Here is a 21,890-nt window from a genome sequence, read left to right as displayed (position 1 = left end):
CTCTTGTTTTTGTTTTACCTTATTTGGCTCTCCAATTATGTGTTTTAACTTGCAGCTGTCAGCCTTTATCTTAGTGGGGCAGTTTCTTATTCACTACATCCGTTGTTCTAACTCTTGCTGTTTCTCTGTTATCTGCCTAAGCACAATTTTTAAGTGATGTACTGTCCCAAGGTCTCCACTTACATACCCTTATCAATTCTTTGTCAGTGATGTACTGTCTTAAGGTCTCCACTGACATATCCTTATCTGTTCTCTTTTTCAGTGATTTTATTATGTTGTGCACAAATGACTTCTTGGTAACTTTCCACAAGCTGTAGAAACAACATTACAGTATTTCTTATTCTCACAACAGCAATGTGGTTAACTCGTACATGCCCTCCGAAATGGCCTAGCAAGCCACTCAGTTGTACCTAACCGCTACAAAGTCAATAAAAAGGAATGAAACCGGACGGACCACCCGGCATCGACCTAGGCACCGGAAACGACAACGGCAAACCCAGCCCTGTCAACCCTGCAAAGTCCTCCTTACTAACATCTGGAGGCTTGTGCCAAAGGTGGGAGAGCTGTCCCACAGACTAGTCAAGCAACAGCCTGACATAGTCATACTCACGGAATCATACCTTACAGAGAATGTCCCAGACAGTGCAATAACTATCCCAGCAGAGGTGACGGAACAGTGGTCTACAGTAGGGAGGGAGTTGCCCTGGGAGTCCTCAACATCGACTCCGGACCCCATGAGGTCTCATGGCATCAGGTCAAACATGGGCAAGGTAACCTCCTACTGATTACCACCTACCGCCCTTCCTCAGCTGATGAGTCAGTACTCCTCCATGTTGAACACCACTTGGAGGAAGCACTGAGGGTGGCAAGGGCACAGAATGTACTCTGGGTGGGGGACTTCAATGTCCATCACCAAGAGTGGCTCGGTAGCACCACTACTGACCGAGCTGGCCGAGTACTAAAGGACATAGCTGCTAGACTGGGTCTGCGGCAGGTGGTGGGGGAACCAACACTAGGAAAAAACATACTTGACTTTTTCCTCACTAATCTGCCTGCCGCAGATGCTTCTGTCCATGGCGGCACAGTGGCGCAGTGGTTAGCGCTGCAGCCTCACAGCTCCAGCGACCCGGGTTCAATTCTGGGTACTGCCTGTGTGGAGTTTGCAAGTTCTCCCTGTGTCTGCGTGGGTTTTCTCCGGGTGCTCCGGTTTCCTCCCACATGCCAAAGACTTGCAGGTTGGTAGGTAAATTGGCCATTATAAATTGCCCCGAGTATAGGTAGGTGGTAGGGAAATATAGGGACAGGTGGGGATGTGATAGGAATATGGAATTAGTGTAGGATTAGTATAAATGGGTGGTTGATGGTCGGCACAGACTCGGTGGGCTGAAGGGCCTGTTTCAGTGCTGTATCTCTAAACTAAACTAAACTAAACTAATCTGTATTGGTAGGAGTGACCACTGCACAGTCCTTGTGGAGACGAAGTCCCGCCCTCACGTTGAGGATACCGTCCATCATGTTGTGTGGCACTACCACGTGCTAAATGGGATAGATTTCAAACAGATCTAGCAATGCAAAACTGGGCATCCATGAGGCACTGTGGGCCATCAGCAGCAGCAGAATTGTACTCAACCACAATCTGTAACCTCATGGCCCGGCATATCACCCACTCTACCATTACCATCAAGCCAGGAGAACAACCCTGGTTCAATGAAGAGTGCAGGAGGGCATGCCAGGAGCAGCACCAGGCATACCTCAAAATGAGGTGTCAACCTGGTGAAGCTACAACACAGGACTATCTGCGTGCCAAACTGCATAAGCAGCATGCAATAGACAGAGCTAAGCGATCCCACAACCAACGGATCAGATCTAAGCTCTGCAGTCCTGCCACATCCACCTGTGAATGGTGATGGACAATTAAACAACTAACTGGAGGAGGTGGCTCCACAAATATCCCCATCCTCAATGATGGGGGAGCCCAGCACATCAGTGTGAAAGATAAGGCTGAAGCATTTGCAACAATCTTCAGCCACAAGTGCTGAGTTGATGATCCATCTCGGCCTCCTCCTGAAGTCCCCAGCATCACAGATGCCAGACTTCAGCCAATTCGATTCACTCCGCGTGATATCAAGAAACGACTGAAGGCACTGGATACTGCAAAGGCTATGGGCCCTGACAATATTCCGGCAATAGTACTGAAGACCTGTGCTCCAGAACTTGCCGCACCCCTAGCCAAGGTGTTCCAGTACAGCTACAACACTGGCATCTACCCTGCAATGTGGAATATTGCCCAGGTATGTCCTATACACAAAAAGCAGGACAAACCCAACCCGGCCAATTACTGCCCCATTAGTCTACTCTCAATCATCAGTAAAGTGATGTAAGGTGGCATCAACAATGCCATCAAGCGGCACTTGCTTCGCAGTAACCTGCTCAGTGATGCTCAGTTTGGGTTCCGCCAGGGCCACTCAGCTCCTGACATCATTACAGCCTTGGTTCAAACATGGACAAAAGAGCTGAACTCAAGAGGTGAGGTGAGAGTGACTGCCCTTGACATCAAGGCAGCATTTGACCTAATATGGCATCAAGGAGCCCTAGCAAAACTGAGGTCAATGGGAATCAGGGGGGAAACTCTCCGCTGGTTGGAGTCATACCTGGTGCAAAGGAAGATGGCTGTGGTTGTTGGAGATCAATCATCTGAGCTCCAGGACATCACTGCAGGAATTCCTCAGGGTAGTGTTCCAGGCCCAACCATCTTCAGCTGCTTCATCAATGACCTTCCTTCAATCATAAGGTCAGAAGTGGGGATGTTCGCTGATGATTGCACAATGTTCAGCACCATTCGCGACTCCTCAAATACTGAAGCAGTTTGTGTAGAAATGCAGCAAGATCTGGACAATATCCAGGCTTGAGCTGATAAGTGGCAAGTAACATTTGCGCCACACAAGTGCCAGGCAATGACCATCTCCAACAAGAGAGAATCTAACCATCTCCCCTTGACATTCAATGGCATTACCATCGCTGAATCTCCCACTATCAACATCCTAGGGGCTACCATTGACCAGAAACTGAACTGGAGTAGCCATATAAATACCGTGGTTACAAGAGTAGGTCAGAGGCTAGGAATCCTGCGGTGAGTAACTCACCTCCTGACTCCCCAAAGCCTGTCCACCATCTACAAGGCACAAGTCAGGAGTGTGATGGAATACTCTCCACTTGCCTGGATGGGTGCAACTCCAAAACACTCAAGAAGCTCGACACCATCCAGGACAAAGCAGCCCGCTTGATTGGCACCCCATCCACAAACATTCACACCCTCCACCACCGACACACAGTGACAGCAGTGTGTACCATCTACAAGATGCACTGCAGCAATGCACCAAGGCTCCTTAGACAGCACCTTCCAAACCCACGACCTCTACCAACTAGAAGGACAAGGGCAGCAAATATATGGGAACACCACCACCTGCAAGTTCCCCTCCAAGTCACACACCATCCTGACTTGGAACGATATCGCCGTTCCTTCACTGTCACTGGGTCAAAATCCTGGAACTCCCTTCTGAACAGCACTGTGGGTGTACCTACCCCACATGGACTGCAGTGGTTCAAGAAGGCAGCTCACCACCAGCTTCTCAAGGGCAATTAGGGATGGGTAATAAATGCTGGCGTAGCCAGTGACGCCCACATCCCATGAATGAATAAAAAAAATGAAGGGTTTAGAGACAGTGCAGAAATAATTTTCAAAACTGGTTTCAGCGGTGAGGAACTTCAGTTATATGGAGAGATTGGTGAAGCTGGGGCTGTTCTCCTTGGAGAAGAGAATGTTGAGAGGAGATTTGATAGAGGTGTTCAAAAGCATGTGTGGTCTGGACAGAGTGGATAGGGAGAAACTGTTCTCATTGGTGGAGGGGTCGAGAACCAGAGAACACTGATTTAAGGCGATTGGCAAAAGAACCAAAGGTGACTTGCGGAAAAACTATTTTTACGCAGTGCATGGTTCGGATCTGGAATGCACTGCGTGACAGCGTGTTGGAGGACGATTCGACATGAATGAAACTGATGGATTTTTAACGACATTATGACAGTTGGAGTGAGACTCTGCTTGATGTTCAGTATTTGGATTGGTTTGAGTTACTGACAGATAGTAGGTGAAGGTGTTGGGAAAATGTCAGTTGTGGTTGGCTGTCAGTTATCAGGCCGGCCACATAATGGCGGGGGGGGCGGAGCTTCGTCCCACGTGACTGAGCCAAGGCGGGTCCGAGATTTGGCGAGAGCTGCGCTTCGCGGGGCTGAGATCGCGCGAGAGCGGCCTGGCTGGAGTCGGAGTGGCGGCTGGATGGCGTCGTTAACAGGCTTTCCTCAGGTAAAGAGCGGGGAGCCGGGCCCCGACCACGACCAGCACCCGGATCGCACCGGCAACCCCTCCCCGTACCACCCCGCCCCACCATCTCCTTTTCCCCCCACCACGTTGCGCCGCTCTGGCTTACTCGCTGGCAGGAGTGGCTCCGGAGAGGAAACCAACAAGGCCTTCGGTCACCTCCAGACAACGGCGAGGAGGCGGAGGGGGAGGGGGGAAATGACGGGGCGGAATGGGGGAGGGGGGAATAGCGGGGCAGAATGGGGGAGGGGGGGCGGATGGCGGGGCAGAATGGGGAGGGGGGAAATGACGGGGCGGAATGGGGGAGGGGGGAATAGCGGGGCAGAATGGGGGAGGGGGGGAATAGCGGGGCAGAATGGGGGAGGGGGGGAATAGCGGGGCAGAATGGGGGAGGGGGGGAATAGCGGGGCAGAATGGGGGAGGGGGGAATAGCGGGGCAGAATGGGGGAGGGGGGGCGGATGGCGGGGCAGAATGGGGAGGGGGGAAATGACGGGGCGGAATGGGGGAGGGGGGAATAGCGGGGCAGAATGGGGGAGGGGGGGAATAGCGGGGCAGAATGGGGGAGGGGGGGAATAGCGGGGCAGAATGGGGGAGGGGGGGAATAGCGGGGCAGAATGGGGGAGGGGGGAATACCGGGGCAGAATGGGGGAGGGGGGAATAGCGGGGCAGAATGGGGGAGGGGGGGAATAGCGGGGCAGAATGGGGGAGGGGGGAATAGCGGGGCAGAATGGGGGAGGGGGGCGGATGGCGGGGCAGAATGGGGGAGGGGGGGCGGATGGCGGGGCAGAATGGGGGAGGGGGGGAATAGCGGGGCAGAATGGGGGAGGGGGGAATAGCGGGGGGGAGGGGGGGCGGATGGCGGGGCAGAATGGGGAGGGGGGAAATGACGGGGCGGAATGGGGGAGGGGGGAATAGCGGGGCGGAATGGGGGAGGGGGGAATAGCGGGGCAGAATGGGGGAGGGGGGCGGATGGCGGGGCAGAATGGGGGAGGGGGGGAATAGCGGGGCAGAATGGGGGAGGGGGGAATAGCGGGGCAGAATGGGGGAGGGGGGGCGGATGGCGGGGCAGAATGGGGAGGGGGGAAATGACGGGGCGGAATGGGGGAGGGGGGAATAGCGGGGCGGAATGGGGGAGGGGGAAATAGCGGGGCGGAATGGGGGAGGGGGAAATGACGGGGCGGAATGGGGGAGGGGGGAATAGCGGGGCAGAATGGGGGAGGGGGGAATAGCGGGGCAGAATGGGGGAGGGGGGGCGGATGGCGGGGCAGAATAGGGGAGGGGGGAATGGCGGGGCAGAATGGGGGAGGGGGGAATGGCGGGGCAGAATGGGGGAGGGGGGCGGATGGCGGGGCAGAATGGGGGAGGGGGAATAGCGGGGCAGAATGGGGGAGGGGGGAAATGGCGGGGCGGAATGGGGGAGGGGGGCGGATGGCGGGGCAGAATGGGGGAGGGGGGAATAGCGGGGCAGAATGGGGGAGGGGGGAAATGGGGAGGGAGGGGGGAATAGCGGGGCAGAATGGGGGAGGGGGGCGGATGGCGGGGCAGAATGGGGGAGGGGGGAATAGCGGGGCAGAATGGGGGAGGGGGGAAATGGGGAGGGAGGGGGGAATAGCGGGGCAGAATGGGGGAGGGGGCGAATGGCGGGGCAGAATGGGGGAGGGGGGCGAATGGCGGGGCAGAATGGGGGAGGGGGGCGGATGGCGGGGCAGAATGGGGGAGGGGGGAAATGACGGGGCGGAATGGGGGAGGGGGGAATAGCGGGGCAGAATGGGGGAGGGGGGCGGATGGCGGGGCAGAATGGGGGAGGGGGGGAATAGCGGGGCAGAATGGGGGAGGGGGGAATAGCGGGGCAGAATGGGGGAGGGGGGGCGGATGGCGGGGCAGAATGGGGAGGGGGGAAATGACGGGGCGGAATGGGGGAGGGGGGAATGACGGGGCGGAATGGGGGAGGGGGGAATAGCGGGGCGGAATGGGGGAAGGGGAAATAGCGGGGCAGAATGGGGGAGGGGGAAATGACAGGGCGGAATGGGGGAGGGGGGAATAGCGGGGCAGAATGGGGGAGGGGGGAATAGCGGGGCAGAATGGGGGAGGGGGGGCGGATGGCGGGGCAGAATGGGGGAGGGGGGAATGGCGGGGCAGAATGGGGGAGGGGGGAATGGCGGGGCAGAATGGGGGAGGGGGGCGGATGGCGGGGCAGAATGGGGGAGGGGGAATAGCGGGGCAGAATGGGGGAGGGGGGAAATGGCGGGGCGGAATGGGGGAGGGGGGCGGATGGCGGGGCAGAATGGGGGAGGGGGGAATAGCGGGGCAGAATGGGGGAGGGGGGAAATGGGGAGGGAGGGGGGAATAGCGGGGCAGAATGGGGGAGGGGGGCGGATGGCGGGGCAGAATGGGGGAGGGGGGAAATGGCGGGGCAGAATGGGGGAGGGGGCGAATGGCGGGGCAGAATGGGGGAGGGGGGCGAATGGCGGGGCAGAATGGGGGAGGGGGGCGGATGGCGGGGCAGAATGGGGGAGGGGGGAAATGGCGGGGTGGAATGGGGGAGGGGGAAATGGCGGGGCGGAATGGGGGAGGGGGCGAATGGGGGAGGGGGGAAATGACGGGGCGGAATGGGGGAGGGGGGAAATGGCGGGGCGGAATGGGGGAGGGGGGAAATGACGGGGCGGAATGGGGGAGGAGGGCGGAATGGGGGAGGGGGGAAATGACGGGGCGGAATGGGGGAGGGGGGAAATGGCGGGGCGGAATGGGGGAGGGGGGCGAATGGAGGGGCGGAATGGGGGAGGGGGGAAATGACAGGGCGGAATGGGAGAGGGGGCGAATGGCGGGGCGGAATGGGGGAGGGGGCGAATGGCGGGGCGGAATGGGGGAGGGGGCGAATGGCGGGGCGGAATGGGGAAGGGGGGTGGATGGCGGGGCAGAATGGGGGAGGGGGGGAAATGGCGGGGCGGAATGGGGGAGGGGGGCGGATGGCGGGGCAGAATGGGGGAGGGGGGAATAGCGGGGCAGAATGGGGGAGGGGGAAATGGTGGGGCGGAATGGGGGAGGGGGGCGGATGGCGGGGCAGAATGGGGGAGGGGGGAATAGCGGGGCAGAATGGGGGAGGGGGGAAATGGCGGGGCGGAATGGGGGAGGGGGGAAATGGCGGGGCGGAATGGGGGAGGGGGGAAATGGCGGGGCGGAATGGGGGAGGGGGGAAATGGCGGGGCGGAATGGGGGAGGGGGCGAATGGCGGGGCAGAATGGGGGAGGGGGGTGGATGGCGGAGCAGAATGGGGGAGGGGGAAATGACAGGGTGGATTGGGGGAGGGGGCGAATGGCGGGGCGGAATGGGGGAGGGGGGAAATGACGGGGCGGATTGGGGGAGGGGGCGAATGGTAGGGGGGAAATGACAGGGCGGATTGGGGGAGGGGGCGAATGGCGGGGCGGAATCGGGAAGGGGGGTGGATGGCGGGGCTGAATGGGGGAGGGGGGAAATGGCGGGGCGGAATGGGGGAGGGGGGCAGATGGCGGGGCAGAATGTGGGAGGGGGGAAATGGCGGGGCGGAATGGGGGAGGGGGGCAGAATGGGGGAGGGGGGAAATGGCGGGGCGGAATGGGGGAGGGGGGAAATGGCGGGGCGGAATGGGGGAGGGGGGAAATGGCGGGGCGGAATGGGGGAGGGGGGAAATGGCGGGGCGGAATGGTTGAGGGGGTGGATGGCGGGGCAGAATGGGGGAGGGGGGAAATGGCGGGGCGGAATGGGGGAGGGGGTGGATGGCGGGGCAGAATGGGGGAGGGGGGAAATGGCGGGGCGGAATGGGGGAGGGGGCGGATGGCGGGGCAGAATGGGGGAGGGGGGAAATGACAGGGCGGAATGGGGGAGGGGGGGTGGATGGCGGGGCAGAATGGGGGAGGGGGGAAATGGCGGGGCGGAATGGGGGAGGGGGCGGATGGCGGGGCAGAATGGGGGAGGGGGGAAATGGCGGGGTGGAATGGGGGAGGGGGGCGGATGGCGGGGCGGAATGGGGGAGGGGGGCGGAATGGGGGAGGGGGGAAATGGCGGGATGGAATGGGGGAGGGGGGAAATGACGGGGCGGATTGGGGGAGGGGGGCGAATGACGGGGCAGAATGGGGAAGGGGGTGGATGGCGGGGCAGAATGGGGGAGGGGGGAAATGGCGGGGCGGAATGGGGGAGGGGGGCGGATGGCGGGGCAGAATGGGGGAGGGGGGAAATGACAGGGCGGATTGGGGGAGGGGGGCGAATGGCGGGGCGGAATGGGGAAGGGGGTGGATGGCGGGGCAGAATGGGGGAGGGGGGAAATGGCGGGGCGGAATGGGGGAAGGGGGCGGATGGCGGGGCGGAATGGGGGAGGGGGCGGATGGCGGGGCGGAATGGGGGAGGGGGGAAATGGCGGGGCGGAATGGGGAAGGAGGGTGGATGGCGGGGCAGAATGGGGGAGGGGGGAAATGGCGGGGCGGAATGGGGGAGGGGGCAGATGGCGGGGCAGAATGGGGGAGGGGGGAAATGGCGGGGCGGAATGGGGGAGGGGGAAATGGGGGAGGGGGCGGATGGCGGGGCAGAATGGGGGAGGGGGGCGGATGGCGGGGCGGATTGGGGGAGGGCGGGTGGATGGCGGGGCGGTTTGGGGGGGCGAATGGGGGAGGGGGAAATGACGGGGCGGAATGGGGGAGGGGGGAAATGACGGGGCGGAATGGGGGAGGGGGGAAATGACGGGGCGGAATGGGGGAGGGGGGCGAATGGCGGGGCGGAATGGGGGAGGGGGCGAATGGCGGGGCGGATTGGGGGAGGGGGCGATTGGGGGGCAAATGGCGGGGTAAGGGGGCGATTGGGGGCAAATGGCGGGGTGGATTGGGGGAGGGGGGCGATTGGGAGAGGGGGGAAATGGCGGGGTGGGAGGGGAGGGAATGTGGGAAATGGCAGGGCGGAATGGGGGAAATGGCGGGGCGGAATGGGGGAGGGGAGGGAATGGGGGAAATGGCGGGGAGGGAATGGGGGAAATGGCGGGGCGGAAGGGGGGAGGGGAATGAAATGGCAGGAAATGGTGGGGTGGAATGAGGGGAAGGGGGGGAATGGGAAGGGGGCTGGGAATGGCGGGCCCTATGTTAAGGTTCTGTGAAAGTGATATTGGAAAGTTCGCACAGGGGATTGATCCAACCTTCCCTTGGGCAGACGACAGAACAAGAAATAGGAGCCGGAGTAGGCCATTCGGTCCTTCGAGTTGTTTCACCGTTCATTCGGATCATGGCTGCTCTGATTGTGGCCTTAACTCCACTTGCTTGCCTATTCCCCCATAACCCTCGACTCCCTTGTAGATCAAAAATTTGTTGAACTCAGCCTTGAATATATTCAATGACCCAACCTCTACAGCTCGCTGGGGAGAAGAATTCCAAACACTAATGACCCTTAGAGAAGAAATTCCTCCTCATCTCCATCTTAAATGGGAGACCCCTTATTCTGAAACTGTGCCCCCTTGTAGATTCTTGCATAAGTGGAACATCCTCTCAGAATCTTGTTTCAATAAGATCACTTTTGCACTGCAGTCAGCTCCTGGCTGCTCAGTGGAGAGAGATTGGTATCGGAGCCCTCTAACAGTCGCCAGAATAGTCTCGGATTAATGTTGAAATTCAGCGCAGGCTCCATAAACTTAACTTGTATTCCTCTGAGTTTGAAGATTGGGTGATCTGATGGTGTTTACAGTGATAAAAGTATTTACTAGGTCAGTTTCAGAGAAACTATTTCCTGTGGTGAGAGATTTGAAAGCAATGGGATGTAACATTAAAGTCAGAGTCTTGCCTGCTGAACCTGTGCTGTGCACTGAGCTCGGGTGGGAGAAGATCTCCGTTTTTGTTTCTGGTAATGAAGTGAGGTCATTCATTGCAGTTTACCGTCATGGAACTCTTTGTTTAATTCAATAGATGCTGGAACCCTTGGGAAGCCCCACATTGCAGATGATGCTGGTAGGTCTTTACTCATTACTGTGTGCCATACTCAATTACTCAACAGGTGACTCTACATGGTGCATGCCCAATTAGAGCTGGCATTTATCTTTAAATAATGGAAATGAAATATCTTGAAATAATTGTCAAACTGCCTGAGCAGAAATCTATCTAATGGATGGAGGAAAGAGGGCATAAGCTGCCCTGTGGCTGGGGAGGGAGCTGTATTTATTTTTCCTTCATTGTTACAGAGGGTCTGCAGCCCTGCCTGCTACTGACCTGGCTGGAACCTGGCATAATCCTGGTCTGTGGCTCTTGAGCACACAAAATACGTTTACTCAATGACAACATTTGATTATTGATTGGCAATGGATCTTGTATTAATACAGAGTAGAATCTGCATGCAACATTCTGTGCTGAACCAACTCTCAGGGCAAAGCAGGATGTACTCTTAAATGGGAGCATCTATTAACTTAAGTCATGTGGGGTAGATATTGCTGTGTTAGGAAATTAAGCCTTCCCCATAGTCAAATAAATAAAACCAATGAGCTTGGCAATAATTAATCTAAGTACCCTGACAATCTTGAATCCAAAAGACATGAATAATTTTTGTGTATATGTGCAGTAACTTGTTTTACATGGTTTTGCTTGCAGTGAGTTGGGCGATTGCATAAGACCATAGAGGTAAACACAACTATAATTTTCTGGGATTCTAATTCATCAACATTGGGGCCAGTCCTTGGATCTGGAAGCACTGGGCAGGTGGGGTGAGGGTAGATTTCGAGTGCACTTTAGGGGTAATGGGGCAGAATCTGGGATCAGATGAAAAGAGGTCCTGGAAGGCAGTCTCATAGGTTACAATGCAGAAGGAGACCATTCGGCCCATCATGTCTGTGCCTGCTCTCTGCGAGAGTAACTCAGCTAGTCCCTTTCCTTTTTCATCTAGCCCTGCAAATCGTCATTTCAGATAATTATCCAATTCCCTTTTGAAAGCTACACCTCACTGTCAGGCAGTGTATTCCAGAGCCTAACCATTTGCTGTGTAAATTTTGCCTCCTGTTGTCTCTGGTTCTTTTGCCAGTGACTTTAAATCGGTGTCCTCTGGTTCTCGAACCTTCCAACAATAGGAACAGTTTCTCTCTATCCAGTCTGTCCAGAACCCTCATGATTTTGAACATCTTTCAAAATAATGAGAGCAGTCTGAGCTTCGCCAGTCTATCGACATAACTGAAAACCCTTATCCCTGGAACCATTCTCGTGAATCTTTCTTTTGGAAAGGTGGGGTGGAGGGGTGGTTGGAGAGAATGATAGTCTGAGCTTGGAGGAGGAGAGATCCACAAGCTCTTGAGGGACTGAAGCAGCACCGGTGGCAAGAGCGGGAACAGGCGAGAGGAGCCGGGAGATAACAGAGCCGAGACCCGAAAGCAGGAACAGGCGAGAGGAGCCGGGAGATAACAGAGCGGAGATCCGAGAGCGGGAACAGGCGAGAGGAGCCAGGAGATAACAGAGCGGAGATCCGAGAGCGGGAACAGGCGAGAGGAGCCGGGAGATAACAGAGCCGAGACCCGAGAGCGGGAACAGGCGAGAGGAGCTGGGAGATAACAGAGCGGAGACCCGAGAGCGGGAACAGGCAAGAGGAGCCGGGAGATAACAGAGCCGAGACCCGAGAGAGGGAACCGGCGAGAGGAGCTGGGAGATAACAGAGCGGAGACCCGAGAGCGGGAGCAGGCGAGAGGAGCCGGGAGATAACAGAGCGGAGACCCGAGAGCGGGAACAGGCGAGAGGAGCCGGGAGATAGCAGAGCGGAGACCCGAGAGCGGGAACAGGCGAGAGGAGCCGGAAGATAGCAGAGCGGAGACCCGAGAGCGAAAACAGGCGAGAGGAGCCGGGAGATAACAGAGCCGAGACCCGAGAGCGGGAACAGGCGAGAGGAGCCGGGAGATAACAGACCCGAGAGCGGAAACAGGCGAGAGGAGCCGGGAGATAACAGAGCGGAGACCCGAGAGCGGGAACAGGTGAGAGGAGCCGGGAGATAACAGAGCCGAGACCCGAGAGCAGGAACAGGCGAGAGGGGCCGGGAGACAACAGAGCCGAGACCCGAGAGCGGGAACAGGCGAGAGGAGACGGGAGATAACAGAGCGGAGACCCGAGAGCGGGAACAGGCGAGAGGAGCTGGGAGATAACAGAGCGGAGACCCGAGAGCGGGAACAGGCGTGAGGAGCTGGGAGATAACAGAGCCGAGACCCGAGAGCGGGAACAGGCGAGAGGAGCCGGGAGATAAAAGAGCGGAGGCCTGAGACCAGAGGCGGTGGAGAGAGCGCTCTGTTCTGTTCAGTGGACCTGCTTGACCAACAAAAATCGAAGTGTGGCGTCACAGGAGAGCTGGTAAGTGATTGGTGGGTCTTTCCCCCGTGGGCGGCGCAGTGGTTAGCACCGCAGCCTCACGGCTCCAGTGACCCAGGTTTAATTCTGGGTACTGTCTGCGTGGAGTTTGCAAGTTCTCCCTGTGTCTGCGTGGGTTTCCTCCGGGTGCTCTGGTTTCCTCCCACATGCCAAAGACTTGCAGGTTGATAGGTAAATTGGCCATTATAAATTGCCCTGAGTATAGGTAGGTGGTAGGGAAATATAGGGACAGGTGGGGATGTGGTAGGAATGTGGAATTGGTGTAGGATTAGTACAAATGGGTGGTTGATGGTCAGCACAGACTCGGTGGGCCGAAGGGCCTGTTTCAGTGCTGTATATCTAAATCTAAGTCTCTTTTTGTTTTGATCAAGTGATTTAAATCAGGAGACGCCATTACAGGTTAACAGTACACTTAAATAATTATTTTTTTTGTAAAATACTGAGATCCAAATTAATGAATTAAATAGAATAGAGATGGCTGGGTAGGCAATGTGTTGCAGCTGTAGTATGTGGGAGCTGGTGGACGCCCGTGTGATCCACAGTGACCACGTCAGCAAGTGTTGGCTGCTCGAGGAACTTCGGCTCAGAGTTGATGAGCTGGAGTCCAAGCTGCGACACATCAGGGAGGGAGAGTTACCTGGACACTGTTGCAGGAGACAGTCACATCCCTTAGATTAATTACATCCAATCTGTCGCTGGGTCAGAATCCTGGAACTCCCTTCCTAACAGCACTGTGAGTGTACCTACCTCACATGGACTGCAGCGGTTCAAGAAGGCAGCTCACCACCACCTTCTCAAGGGCAATTAGGGGTGGGCAATAAATGCTGGCATAGCCAGTGACGTCCACGTCCCATGAATGAATAAAAACAAACAGTCGAAAGGAACAAAAGAATAAAATTGGACAGCCCACTTAGCTGGGACAAAGACACACATTGCCCAGTTGGCGTCCTCACTAACATCTGCAGTCTGGTGTCAAAGTTTAGTGAGCCTGTCTCAGACTGGTCAAGCAACAGTTTGACATGGATAATCTGTAAGTATTAGTATCAGCCAATGCCCCAGGCTCCTCGCCCACCATCCCTGGGTGTGTCCTATCCCAGCAGAGTTGGCGAGAGTGGTATGTAGTCAGGTGGGAGTGGCCTTGGGACTCCTCAGTGTTGACTCCAGACCCCATGACGTCTCAAGACTTCAGTTCAAGGGCAAGGAAACCTGTTGCTGATTACCACCTAAGGTCCTCCCTATCTTCCCATAACGAATGAATCAGTACATTTCAATATTAAACACGACTTGGAAGAACAACTTCCAAGGGTAGCAAGGGTACAGACTATTTTGGATGGGGGCTTCCAATTTCCATCACCAAGAGTAGCTCAGGAATACCACACTGATGGAATCCTGAAGGACATAGCTGCCAGAGTCGTTCTTGGCTCAAGGCTGACACTCCACTGCAGTACTGAAGGAGTGCTGCACTGTCGGAGGCATTGCCTTTTGGATGAGACGTTAAACTGAGGCCCGCTCTGCTTGCTTGGGTGGATGTGAAAGATCTCATGGCACTATTTTGAAGAAGAGCAGGGGAGTTACCCCAGTCTCCTGGCCAACATCACAAACAGGTTATCTGGGCATTATCACATTGCTGTTTGTGAGAGTTTACTATGCATACTGGCTGCCACGTTTCCTGCATTACAGTAGTCATAGAGTAGTGACTACAGTTCAAAAAGTACTGCAAAGCACTGAGATGTCCAGTGGTCGTAAAAGGCGCTATATAAATGGCACCACGGAGGGCTCTGCTGCACAGCAGGGGAGGAAAAGGGATGGAAGAGCTATAGTGATAGGGAATTCTATCGTAAGGGGTGCAGATAGGTGTTTCTGTGGCCACAAACGAGGCTTCAGGATGGTATGTTGCCTCCCTGGTGCTAGGGTCAAGGATGTCTCGGAGCGGCTGCAGGACATGCTGAAAGGGGAGGGTGAGCAGCCAGAGGTCGTGGTCCATATTGGTACTAATGACATAGGCAGGAAGAGAGATGAGGTCCTGCAAAGTGAATATAGGGAGTTAGGCAGAAGGTTAAAAAGCAGGACCTCCAGGGTTGTAATCTCAGGATTACTCCCTGTGCCACGTGCTACTGGGGGTAGGAATAGGAGGATAAGGCAAATGAATGCGTGGCTGAAGAGCTGGTGTAGGGGGCAGGGCTACTTGGATCATTGGGATCTCTTCTGGTGCAGGAGTGACCTGTACAAGAGGGGTGGGTTGCATCTAAACTGGAAGGGGAACCAATATCCTTGCGGGGAGGTTTGCTAGCACTACTCGGGAGGTTTTAAACTAGTCTGGCAGGGGTGATGGGACCCAAAGTAGTCGTCTCTCCGATGAGATAGTTGAGGCAAATGTACAGGTTAAAGCAAGCAAGTCCAGTAGGCAGGCCGGGCAGGGGCAGGACAGGGAGTGTGGAAGGTCTGGTAGGCTAAACTGCATTTCTTTAATGCAAGAAGCCTTACAGGTAAGGCAGATGAACCCGGAGCATGGATCGGTACATGGGATTGTGATATTATAGTTATTACGGAAACGTGGTTGAGGGATGGGCAGGACTGGCAGCTCAATGTTCCGGGGTACCAATCCTTCCGGTGTGACAGAGGTGGAGGTAAGAGAGGAGGGGGAGTTGCACTATTGATTAGGGAGGACATCACGGCAGTACTTAGAGAGGATATCCCGGGGGGAATGTCCAGCGAGGCCATATGGGTAGAACTTAGAAATAAAAAAGGGGTGATCACTTTTGCATTATACTATAGGCCCCCCAATAGTCAGAGGGAAGTGGAGGAGCATATATGTAGGGAAATCACAGGTGCAGGAATTCTAGGCTTGTAATTGTAGGTGATTTTAACTTCCCTAATATTGACTCGGACTGCCTTAGTGCTAAGGGATCAGATTGGGAAGAATTTGTTAAGTGTGTCCAGGATAGTTTTCTGAAGCAGTATGTGGATGGCCCTACTAGAGAAGGGGCTACACTCGACCTCCTCTTAGGAAACGAGATGGGCAGCTGGCTGATGTGTCAGTGGAGGAGCACTTTGGGACCAGTGACCATAATTCTATTAGCTTCAATAAAGTTATGGAAAAGAATAGGACTGGTTCTCAAATTGGGGGAAGGCTAATTTCGATGGCGTCAGACAGGAACTCTCAAACGTTGAATGGGAGAGGCTGTTTACAGGTAAAGGGGCGTCTGGCAAGTGGGAGGCTTTTAAAAGTGAGATAGGAAGAGTTCAGGGCCGGCATGTTCCTGTTAGATGGAAGGGCAAGGCTGGCAAGTTTAGGGTACCTTGGTTGACGAGGGATATTGAGGGTCTGGTCAGGACAAAGAAGGAGGCATATGTCAGGTATAGGCAGCTGGGATCGAGCGAGTCCCTCGAGGAGCATAAGGGATGTAGGAGTACACTTGAGGAAATTAGGATGGTGAAAATGGGCCACGAGATTTCCCTGGCAGATAAGATAAAGGAGAATCCTAAAAGATTCTATAAGTATATTAAGAGTAAAAGGGTAGCTAGGGAGAGAGTAGGTCCCCTTAAGGATCAGTGTGGTAATCTATATGTGGAGCCACGGGAAATGGGTGAGGTCTTAAATGAATATTTCTCGTCTGTATTTACCGTGGAGAAGGTCATGGAAGCTAGTGAATTCAAGGGAGGGAACAGCGATATCCTGGAGCATATCAACATTACAAAGGAGGAGGTGTTGGAGGTTTTGAAGCGCATGAAGGTGGATAAATCCCCAGGGCCTGACCAGGTGTATCCTAGGATGCTATGGGAAGCAAGGGAGGAGATTGCTGGGGCCCTGGCAGAGATTTTTGTATCATCGCACCCTCTCTAGCATAGTGCGGCGACCAGAACTGCACACAGTACTCCAAATGTGGCCAAACCAACATTATGTACAAATGTAACATGACGTCCTAACTCTTGTACTCAGTGCCTCGGCCGATGAAGGCAAGCATGCCATACGCCTTCTTCACCACCCTGTCTACCTGTGTTGCCACTTTCAGGGAACTATGTACTTGCACCCCAAGGTCTCTCTGCTCAACAACACTCCCCAGGGTCCTGCCATTCACTGTATATGTCCTGCCCTGGTTTAACTTCCAAAATGCATCACTCTGCACTCGACTGCGTTAAATTCCATTTGCCAATCCCTTGCCCACTTTCCCAGTTGATCTATATCCTGTTGTAACCTTCGACAACCTTCTTCACTGTCCACTATACCACCAATTCTGGTGTCATCTGCAAACTTACTAATCATGCCCCCGACATTCACATCCAAGTCATTAATATATATGACAAACAACAGAGGGCCCAGCACCGATCCCTGCGGCACACCACTGGTCACCAGCCTCCAATCTGAAAAACAACCCTCCACTACCACCCTCTGCCTCCTGATAGAGGTCTGTAAAATTATGAGAGGCACAGATAGGGTAGACAGCCAGAGTCTGTATCCCATGGTACAAAGAACAAAGAAAATTACAGCACAGGAACAGGCCCTTCGGCCCTCCAAGCCTGCGCCGATCCAGATCCTCTATCTAAACATGTCGCCTATTTTCTAAGGGTCTGTATCTCTTTGCTTCCTGCCCATTCATGTATCTGTCTAGATACATCTTAAAAGATGCTATCGTGCCCGCGTCTACCACCTCCGCTGGCAACGCTTTCCAGGCACCCACCACCCTCTGCGTAAAGAACTTTCCACGCATATCCCCCTAAACGTTTCCCCTCTCACTTTGAACTCGTGACCCCTAGTAATTGAATCCCCCACTCTGGGGAGAAAGCTTCTTGCTATCCACCCTGTCTATACCTCTCATGATCTGGTAGGGGTGACTAAAACTAGAGGGCATAGATTTAAGGTGAGAGGGAGGAGGTTTAAAGGGGATCAAAGGGGTAAATTTTTCACACAAAGAATATTGGGTATCTGGAATGAGCTGCCAGAGGAGGTGGTGGAGGCAGGAACAGTAGCAACATTTAAGAGGCATCTGGACAGGTACTTGAATGAGCAAGGCATAGAGGGATATGGAATTAATGCAGTCAGGTGGGATTAGTATAGATAGGCATTATGGTCAGCATGGACGCGGTGGGCCGAAGGGCCTGTTTCTATGCTGTACAACTTTGATTCTATAAATGCAAGCCTTTTTTCTTTTTAATTTCCCTTGTCCTCATCAATGTAGCTATCACAGATGCATCTGTCCAGACAACATTGGTAGGAGTGACCACCATATGGTGCTTGTGGAGACCAAGTCCTGCCTTCACACTGGATGCTGTCCATTGTGCTGTGTGGCACTTTTTATTCGTTCATGGGACTTGGGCATTGCTGGCACGGTCGGCATTTATTGCACATCCCTAATTGCGCTTGAGAAGGTGGTGAGCCGCTGCTTTGAACTGTTGCAGTCCATGTGGTGTAGGTATACCCACAGTGCTGTTTGGAAGGGAGTTCAGGATTTTGACACAGCAACAGTGAATGCATGGTGTATTTCCATGTCAGGATGCTGTGACTTGGAGGCAGCTTGCGTGGAAAAGTCTGCTAAGTATGATAGATTCAGAACGGCCTGGCAGCTCAAAACTGGGCATCCACGAGGCGCTGTGGACCATCAGCAGCAGAATTGTATTCACCTACAATCTGTACCCTCATGGCCCAGCATACAACTCGCTATCGCTATCATTACCATCAAGCCAGGGGATTAACTCTGATTCAGTGAGAAGTGTAGAAGAACATGCAGAATGCAATAGAGAGTTCAGCGATCCCATAACCAAGAGATCTGATCTAAACTCTGCAGTCTTGCCACATTCAGTCACAAATGGTGATCGGTTATCTCAGGCCTAGGACTTCACTGTAGGAGTTAGTCGGGCAGCGTCCTAGACTCAACCATCTTCAGCTGCTTCATCAGTGGCCGTGCCAAGATCAGAAGTGGGGATGTTCAGAGTGATTGCAGAGTTCAGCTCCATTTGCAACTCCTCAAATGATGAAGTAGTCCATGCCCCACATGCAGCAAGACCTGGACAACTTCCAGGCTTGGGGTAAGTAACAAGTAACATTCATGCCACACAAATGCCAGGTAATGATCATCTCCAACAAGAGAGAATAACTGCCTCCCCATGATATTCAGGAACATTACCATCAACAACCTGGGGGTCACCATTGACCAGCAACTCCACTGGATCAGCCACATAACTAAACCAGATCAGAGATTTGAGTGTTCTGTGGCAAGTAGCTTACCTCCTGACTTCCCAAAGCCACTCCACCATTCTCCACTTGCCCAGATGAGTCCAGCTCTAACAAAACTCAAGGTGCTCAACATCATGCAGGACAAAGCAGCACGCTTGATGGGTATCGCATCTGCCACTGGTGCATCTTGGCTATTGTCTATAATACTCAGAATATACTGCAGCAACTCACCAAGACACCTCCCAAAGCCAAAACCTCTACCACTTAGGACAGCTGCAGCAGGTGCCAACAAGCTCCCCTCCCGAGCCATGTACCATCCTGACTTGGACAAATATTGGCATTCCATCATCGTTACTGAGCCAAAATGCTGGAACTGCCTAGCCAGTAGCACTGGGAGTCCCTTCACAGCATGCATGCAGTGGTTCAAGAAGATGACTCACCAGCTCAAGCTAACTAGAGTTGGGTAGTTAATTCCAGCGACGCTGACAAAATGAGAATGAAAGCAAGAGTTACAAGTGGGGAATCGGTGCTGAAATAGTCGTTACTTATTGCACAGAATGAGGCCATTTGACCTTTCGAGTCCATGCCAGCTCTCTAGAGCAATCTGGTCAGTCTCATTCCCCTGTTCTATCTCCGTAGCCCTGCAAGTTCATTTCCCTCAAGTGTCCAACTAATTTTCCTTTAGAAATCATTCATCGTCTCTACTTACAACACCCTTGTAGGCAGAGTGTTCCGGGTTGTAACCGCTCGCTGTGTGAAAAAGCTTTTCTTACATCCGCTTCTGCGTCTCTTGCCCAGATCCTTAAATCTGTGTCCCCTAGTCCTTGTCATCTTCTTTCTTCTTTGGCCTCCTTGTCTCGAGAGGCAATGGGTATGTGCCTGGAGGTGGTCAGTGGATTGTGAAGCAGCGCCTGGAGTGGCTATAAAGGCCAATTCTAGAATGACAGACTCTTCCACAGGTGCTACAGATAAAATTGGTTGTCGGGGCTGTTACACAGTTGGCTCTCCCCTTGCGCTTCTGTCTTTTATCCTGCCAACTGCTAAGTCTCTTCGACTCGCCACACTTTAGCCCTTCTTTTATGGCTGTCCGCCAGCTCTGGCGATCGCTTTCAACTGACTTGCACGACTTGTGATCAATGTCACAGGACTTCATGTTGCGTTTGCAGACGTCTTTAAAGCGGAGACATGGACGGCTGGTGGGTCTGATAACAGTGGCGAGCTCGCTGTACAATGTGTCCTTGGGGATCCTGCAATCTTCCATGCGGCTCACATGGCCAAGCCATCTCAAGTGCCGCTGGCTCGGGAGGGTGCATATGCTGGGGATGTTGGCCGCCTCGAGGACTACTGTGTTGGAGATACGGTCCTGCCACCTGATGCCAAGGATTTTCCAGAGGCAGCAAAGATGGAATGAATTGAGACGTCGCTCTTGGCTGACGTACGTTGTCCAGGCCTCGCTGCCGGAGAGCAAGGTACTGAGGACACAAGCTTGATACACTCGGACTTTTGTGTTCCATGTCAGTGCGCCATTTTCCCACACCCTCTTGGTCAGTCTGGACATAGCAGTGGAAGCCTTACCCATGTGCTTGTTGATTTCTGCATCGAGAGACAGGTTACTGGTGATAGTTGAGCCTAGGTAGGTGAACTCTTGAACCACTTCCAGAGCGTGGTAGCTGATATTGATGGATGGAGCATTTCTGACATCCTGTCCCATGATATTCGTTTTCTCGAGGCTGATGGTTAGGCCAAATTCATTGCAGGCAGCCGCAATCCTGTCGAGTCTCTGCAGACACTCTTCAGTGTGAGATGTTAATGCAGCATCATCAGCAGAGGGGTTCCCTGATGAGGACTTTCCCTACTTTGGTCTTCGCTCGAAGACGGGCAAGGTTGAACAACCTGCCCCCTGATCTTGTGTGGAGGAAAATTCCTTCTTAAGACTTGAACGCATGTGAGAGTACCAAGGTGAAGAAGATCCCAAACAGTGTAGGTGCGAGAACACAGCCCTGTTTCACACCACTCAGGATAGGAAAGGGGTCTGATGAAGCGTCGCTATGCTGAATTGTGCCTTTCATATTGTCATGGAATGAGGTGATGATACTTAGTAGCTTTGGTGGACATCCGATCTTTTCTAGTAGTCTGAAGAGACCACGTCTGCTGACGAGGTCAAAGGCTTTGGTGAGATCAATGAAAGCAATGTAGAGGGGCATCTGTTGTTCACGGCATTTCTCCTGTATCTGACAAAGTGAGAACAGCATGTCAACGGTCGATCTCTCTGCACGAAAGCCACACTGTGCCTCAGGGTAGACGCGCTCGGCCAGCTTCTGGAGCCTGTTCAGAGCGACTCGAGCAAAGACTTTCACCACTATGCTGAGCAGGGAGATTCCACGGTAGTTGTTGCAGTCACCGCGGTCACCTTTGTTTTTATAGAGGGTGATGATATTGGCATCGCGCATGTCTTGGGGTACTACTCCCTCGTCCCAGCACAGGCATAGCAGTTCATGTAGTGCTGAGAGTATAGCAGGCTTGGCACTCTTGATTATTTCAGGGGTAATGCTGTCCTTCCCAGGGGCTTTTCCGCTGGCTAGAGAATCAATGGCATCGCTGAATTCCGATTTGGTTGGCTGTATGTCCAGCTCATCCATGACTGGTAGAGGCTGGGCTGCATTGAGGGCAGTCTCAGTGACAGCATTCTCCATGGAGTACAGTTCTCGGTAGTGCTTAACCCAGCGGTCCATTTGTTTGTGTTGGTCAGTGATTATGTCCCCTGATTTCGATTTGAGGGGGGCGATCTTCTTGATGGTTGGCCCAAGAGCTCTCTTCATGCCATCATACATTCCTCTGATGTTTCTGGTGTCTGAGGCCAGCTGAATATGACTGCATAGGTGTTGCCAGTAGTCGTTTGCGCAGCGCCTAGCTGTTCTTTGTGCAGTGCCTCTGGCTGCTTTCAGTGCTGCGGATGTTAAATCGCTGGGGGCTTTCTTGTAGTTCAACAGTGCAATGCGCTTA

General features: G+C 54.2%; 1 protein-coding gene across 2 annotated transcripts in view; it reads left to right on the top strand.

Annotated features, from left to right (window-relative positions):
* The first annotated feature begins 4,287 nt into the window (after window positions 1-4,287).
* Window positions 4,288-21,890, top strand: part of LOC137351792 (poly(U)-binding-splicing factor PUF60-like) — a 78,254-nt gene continuing 60,651 nt past the window's right edge. For both annotated transcript variants that reach the window (XM_068016637.1, XM_068016628.1), the window contains exons 1-2: window positions 4,288-4,360; window positions 10,292-10,333. In XM_068016637.1, coding sequence (XP_067872738.1) covers window positions 4,334-4,360; window positions 10,292-10,333 — 69 coding nt within the window. In that variant the 5' untranslated portion in view covers window positions 4,288-4,333. The remainder of the gene's footprint in view (window positions 4,361-10,291; window positions 10,334-21,890) is intronic.

Source organism: Heterodontus francisci, chromosome 2, assembly GCF_036365525.1.
Source record: "Heterodontus francisci isolate sHetFra1 chromosome 2, sHetFra1.hap1, whole genome shotgun sequence".
Lineage (NCBI taxonomy): Eukaryota > Metazoa > Chordata > Chondrichthyes > Heterodontiformes > Heterodontidae > Heterodontus > Heterodontus francisci.
The sequence above is the reverse complement of the archived record's forward strand: the minus strand, read 5'-3'. Positions and strand labels throughout refer to the sequence as shown.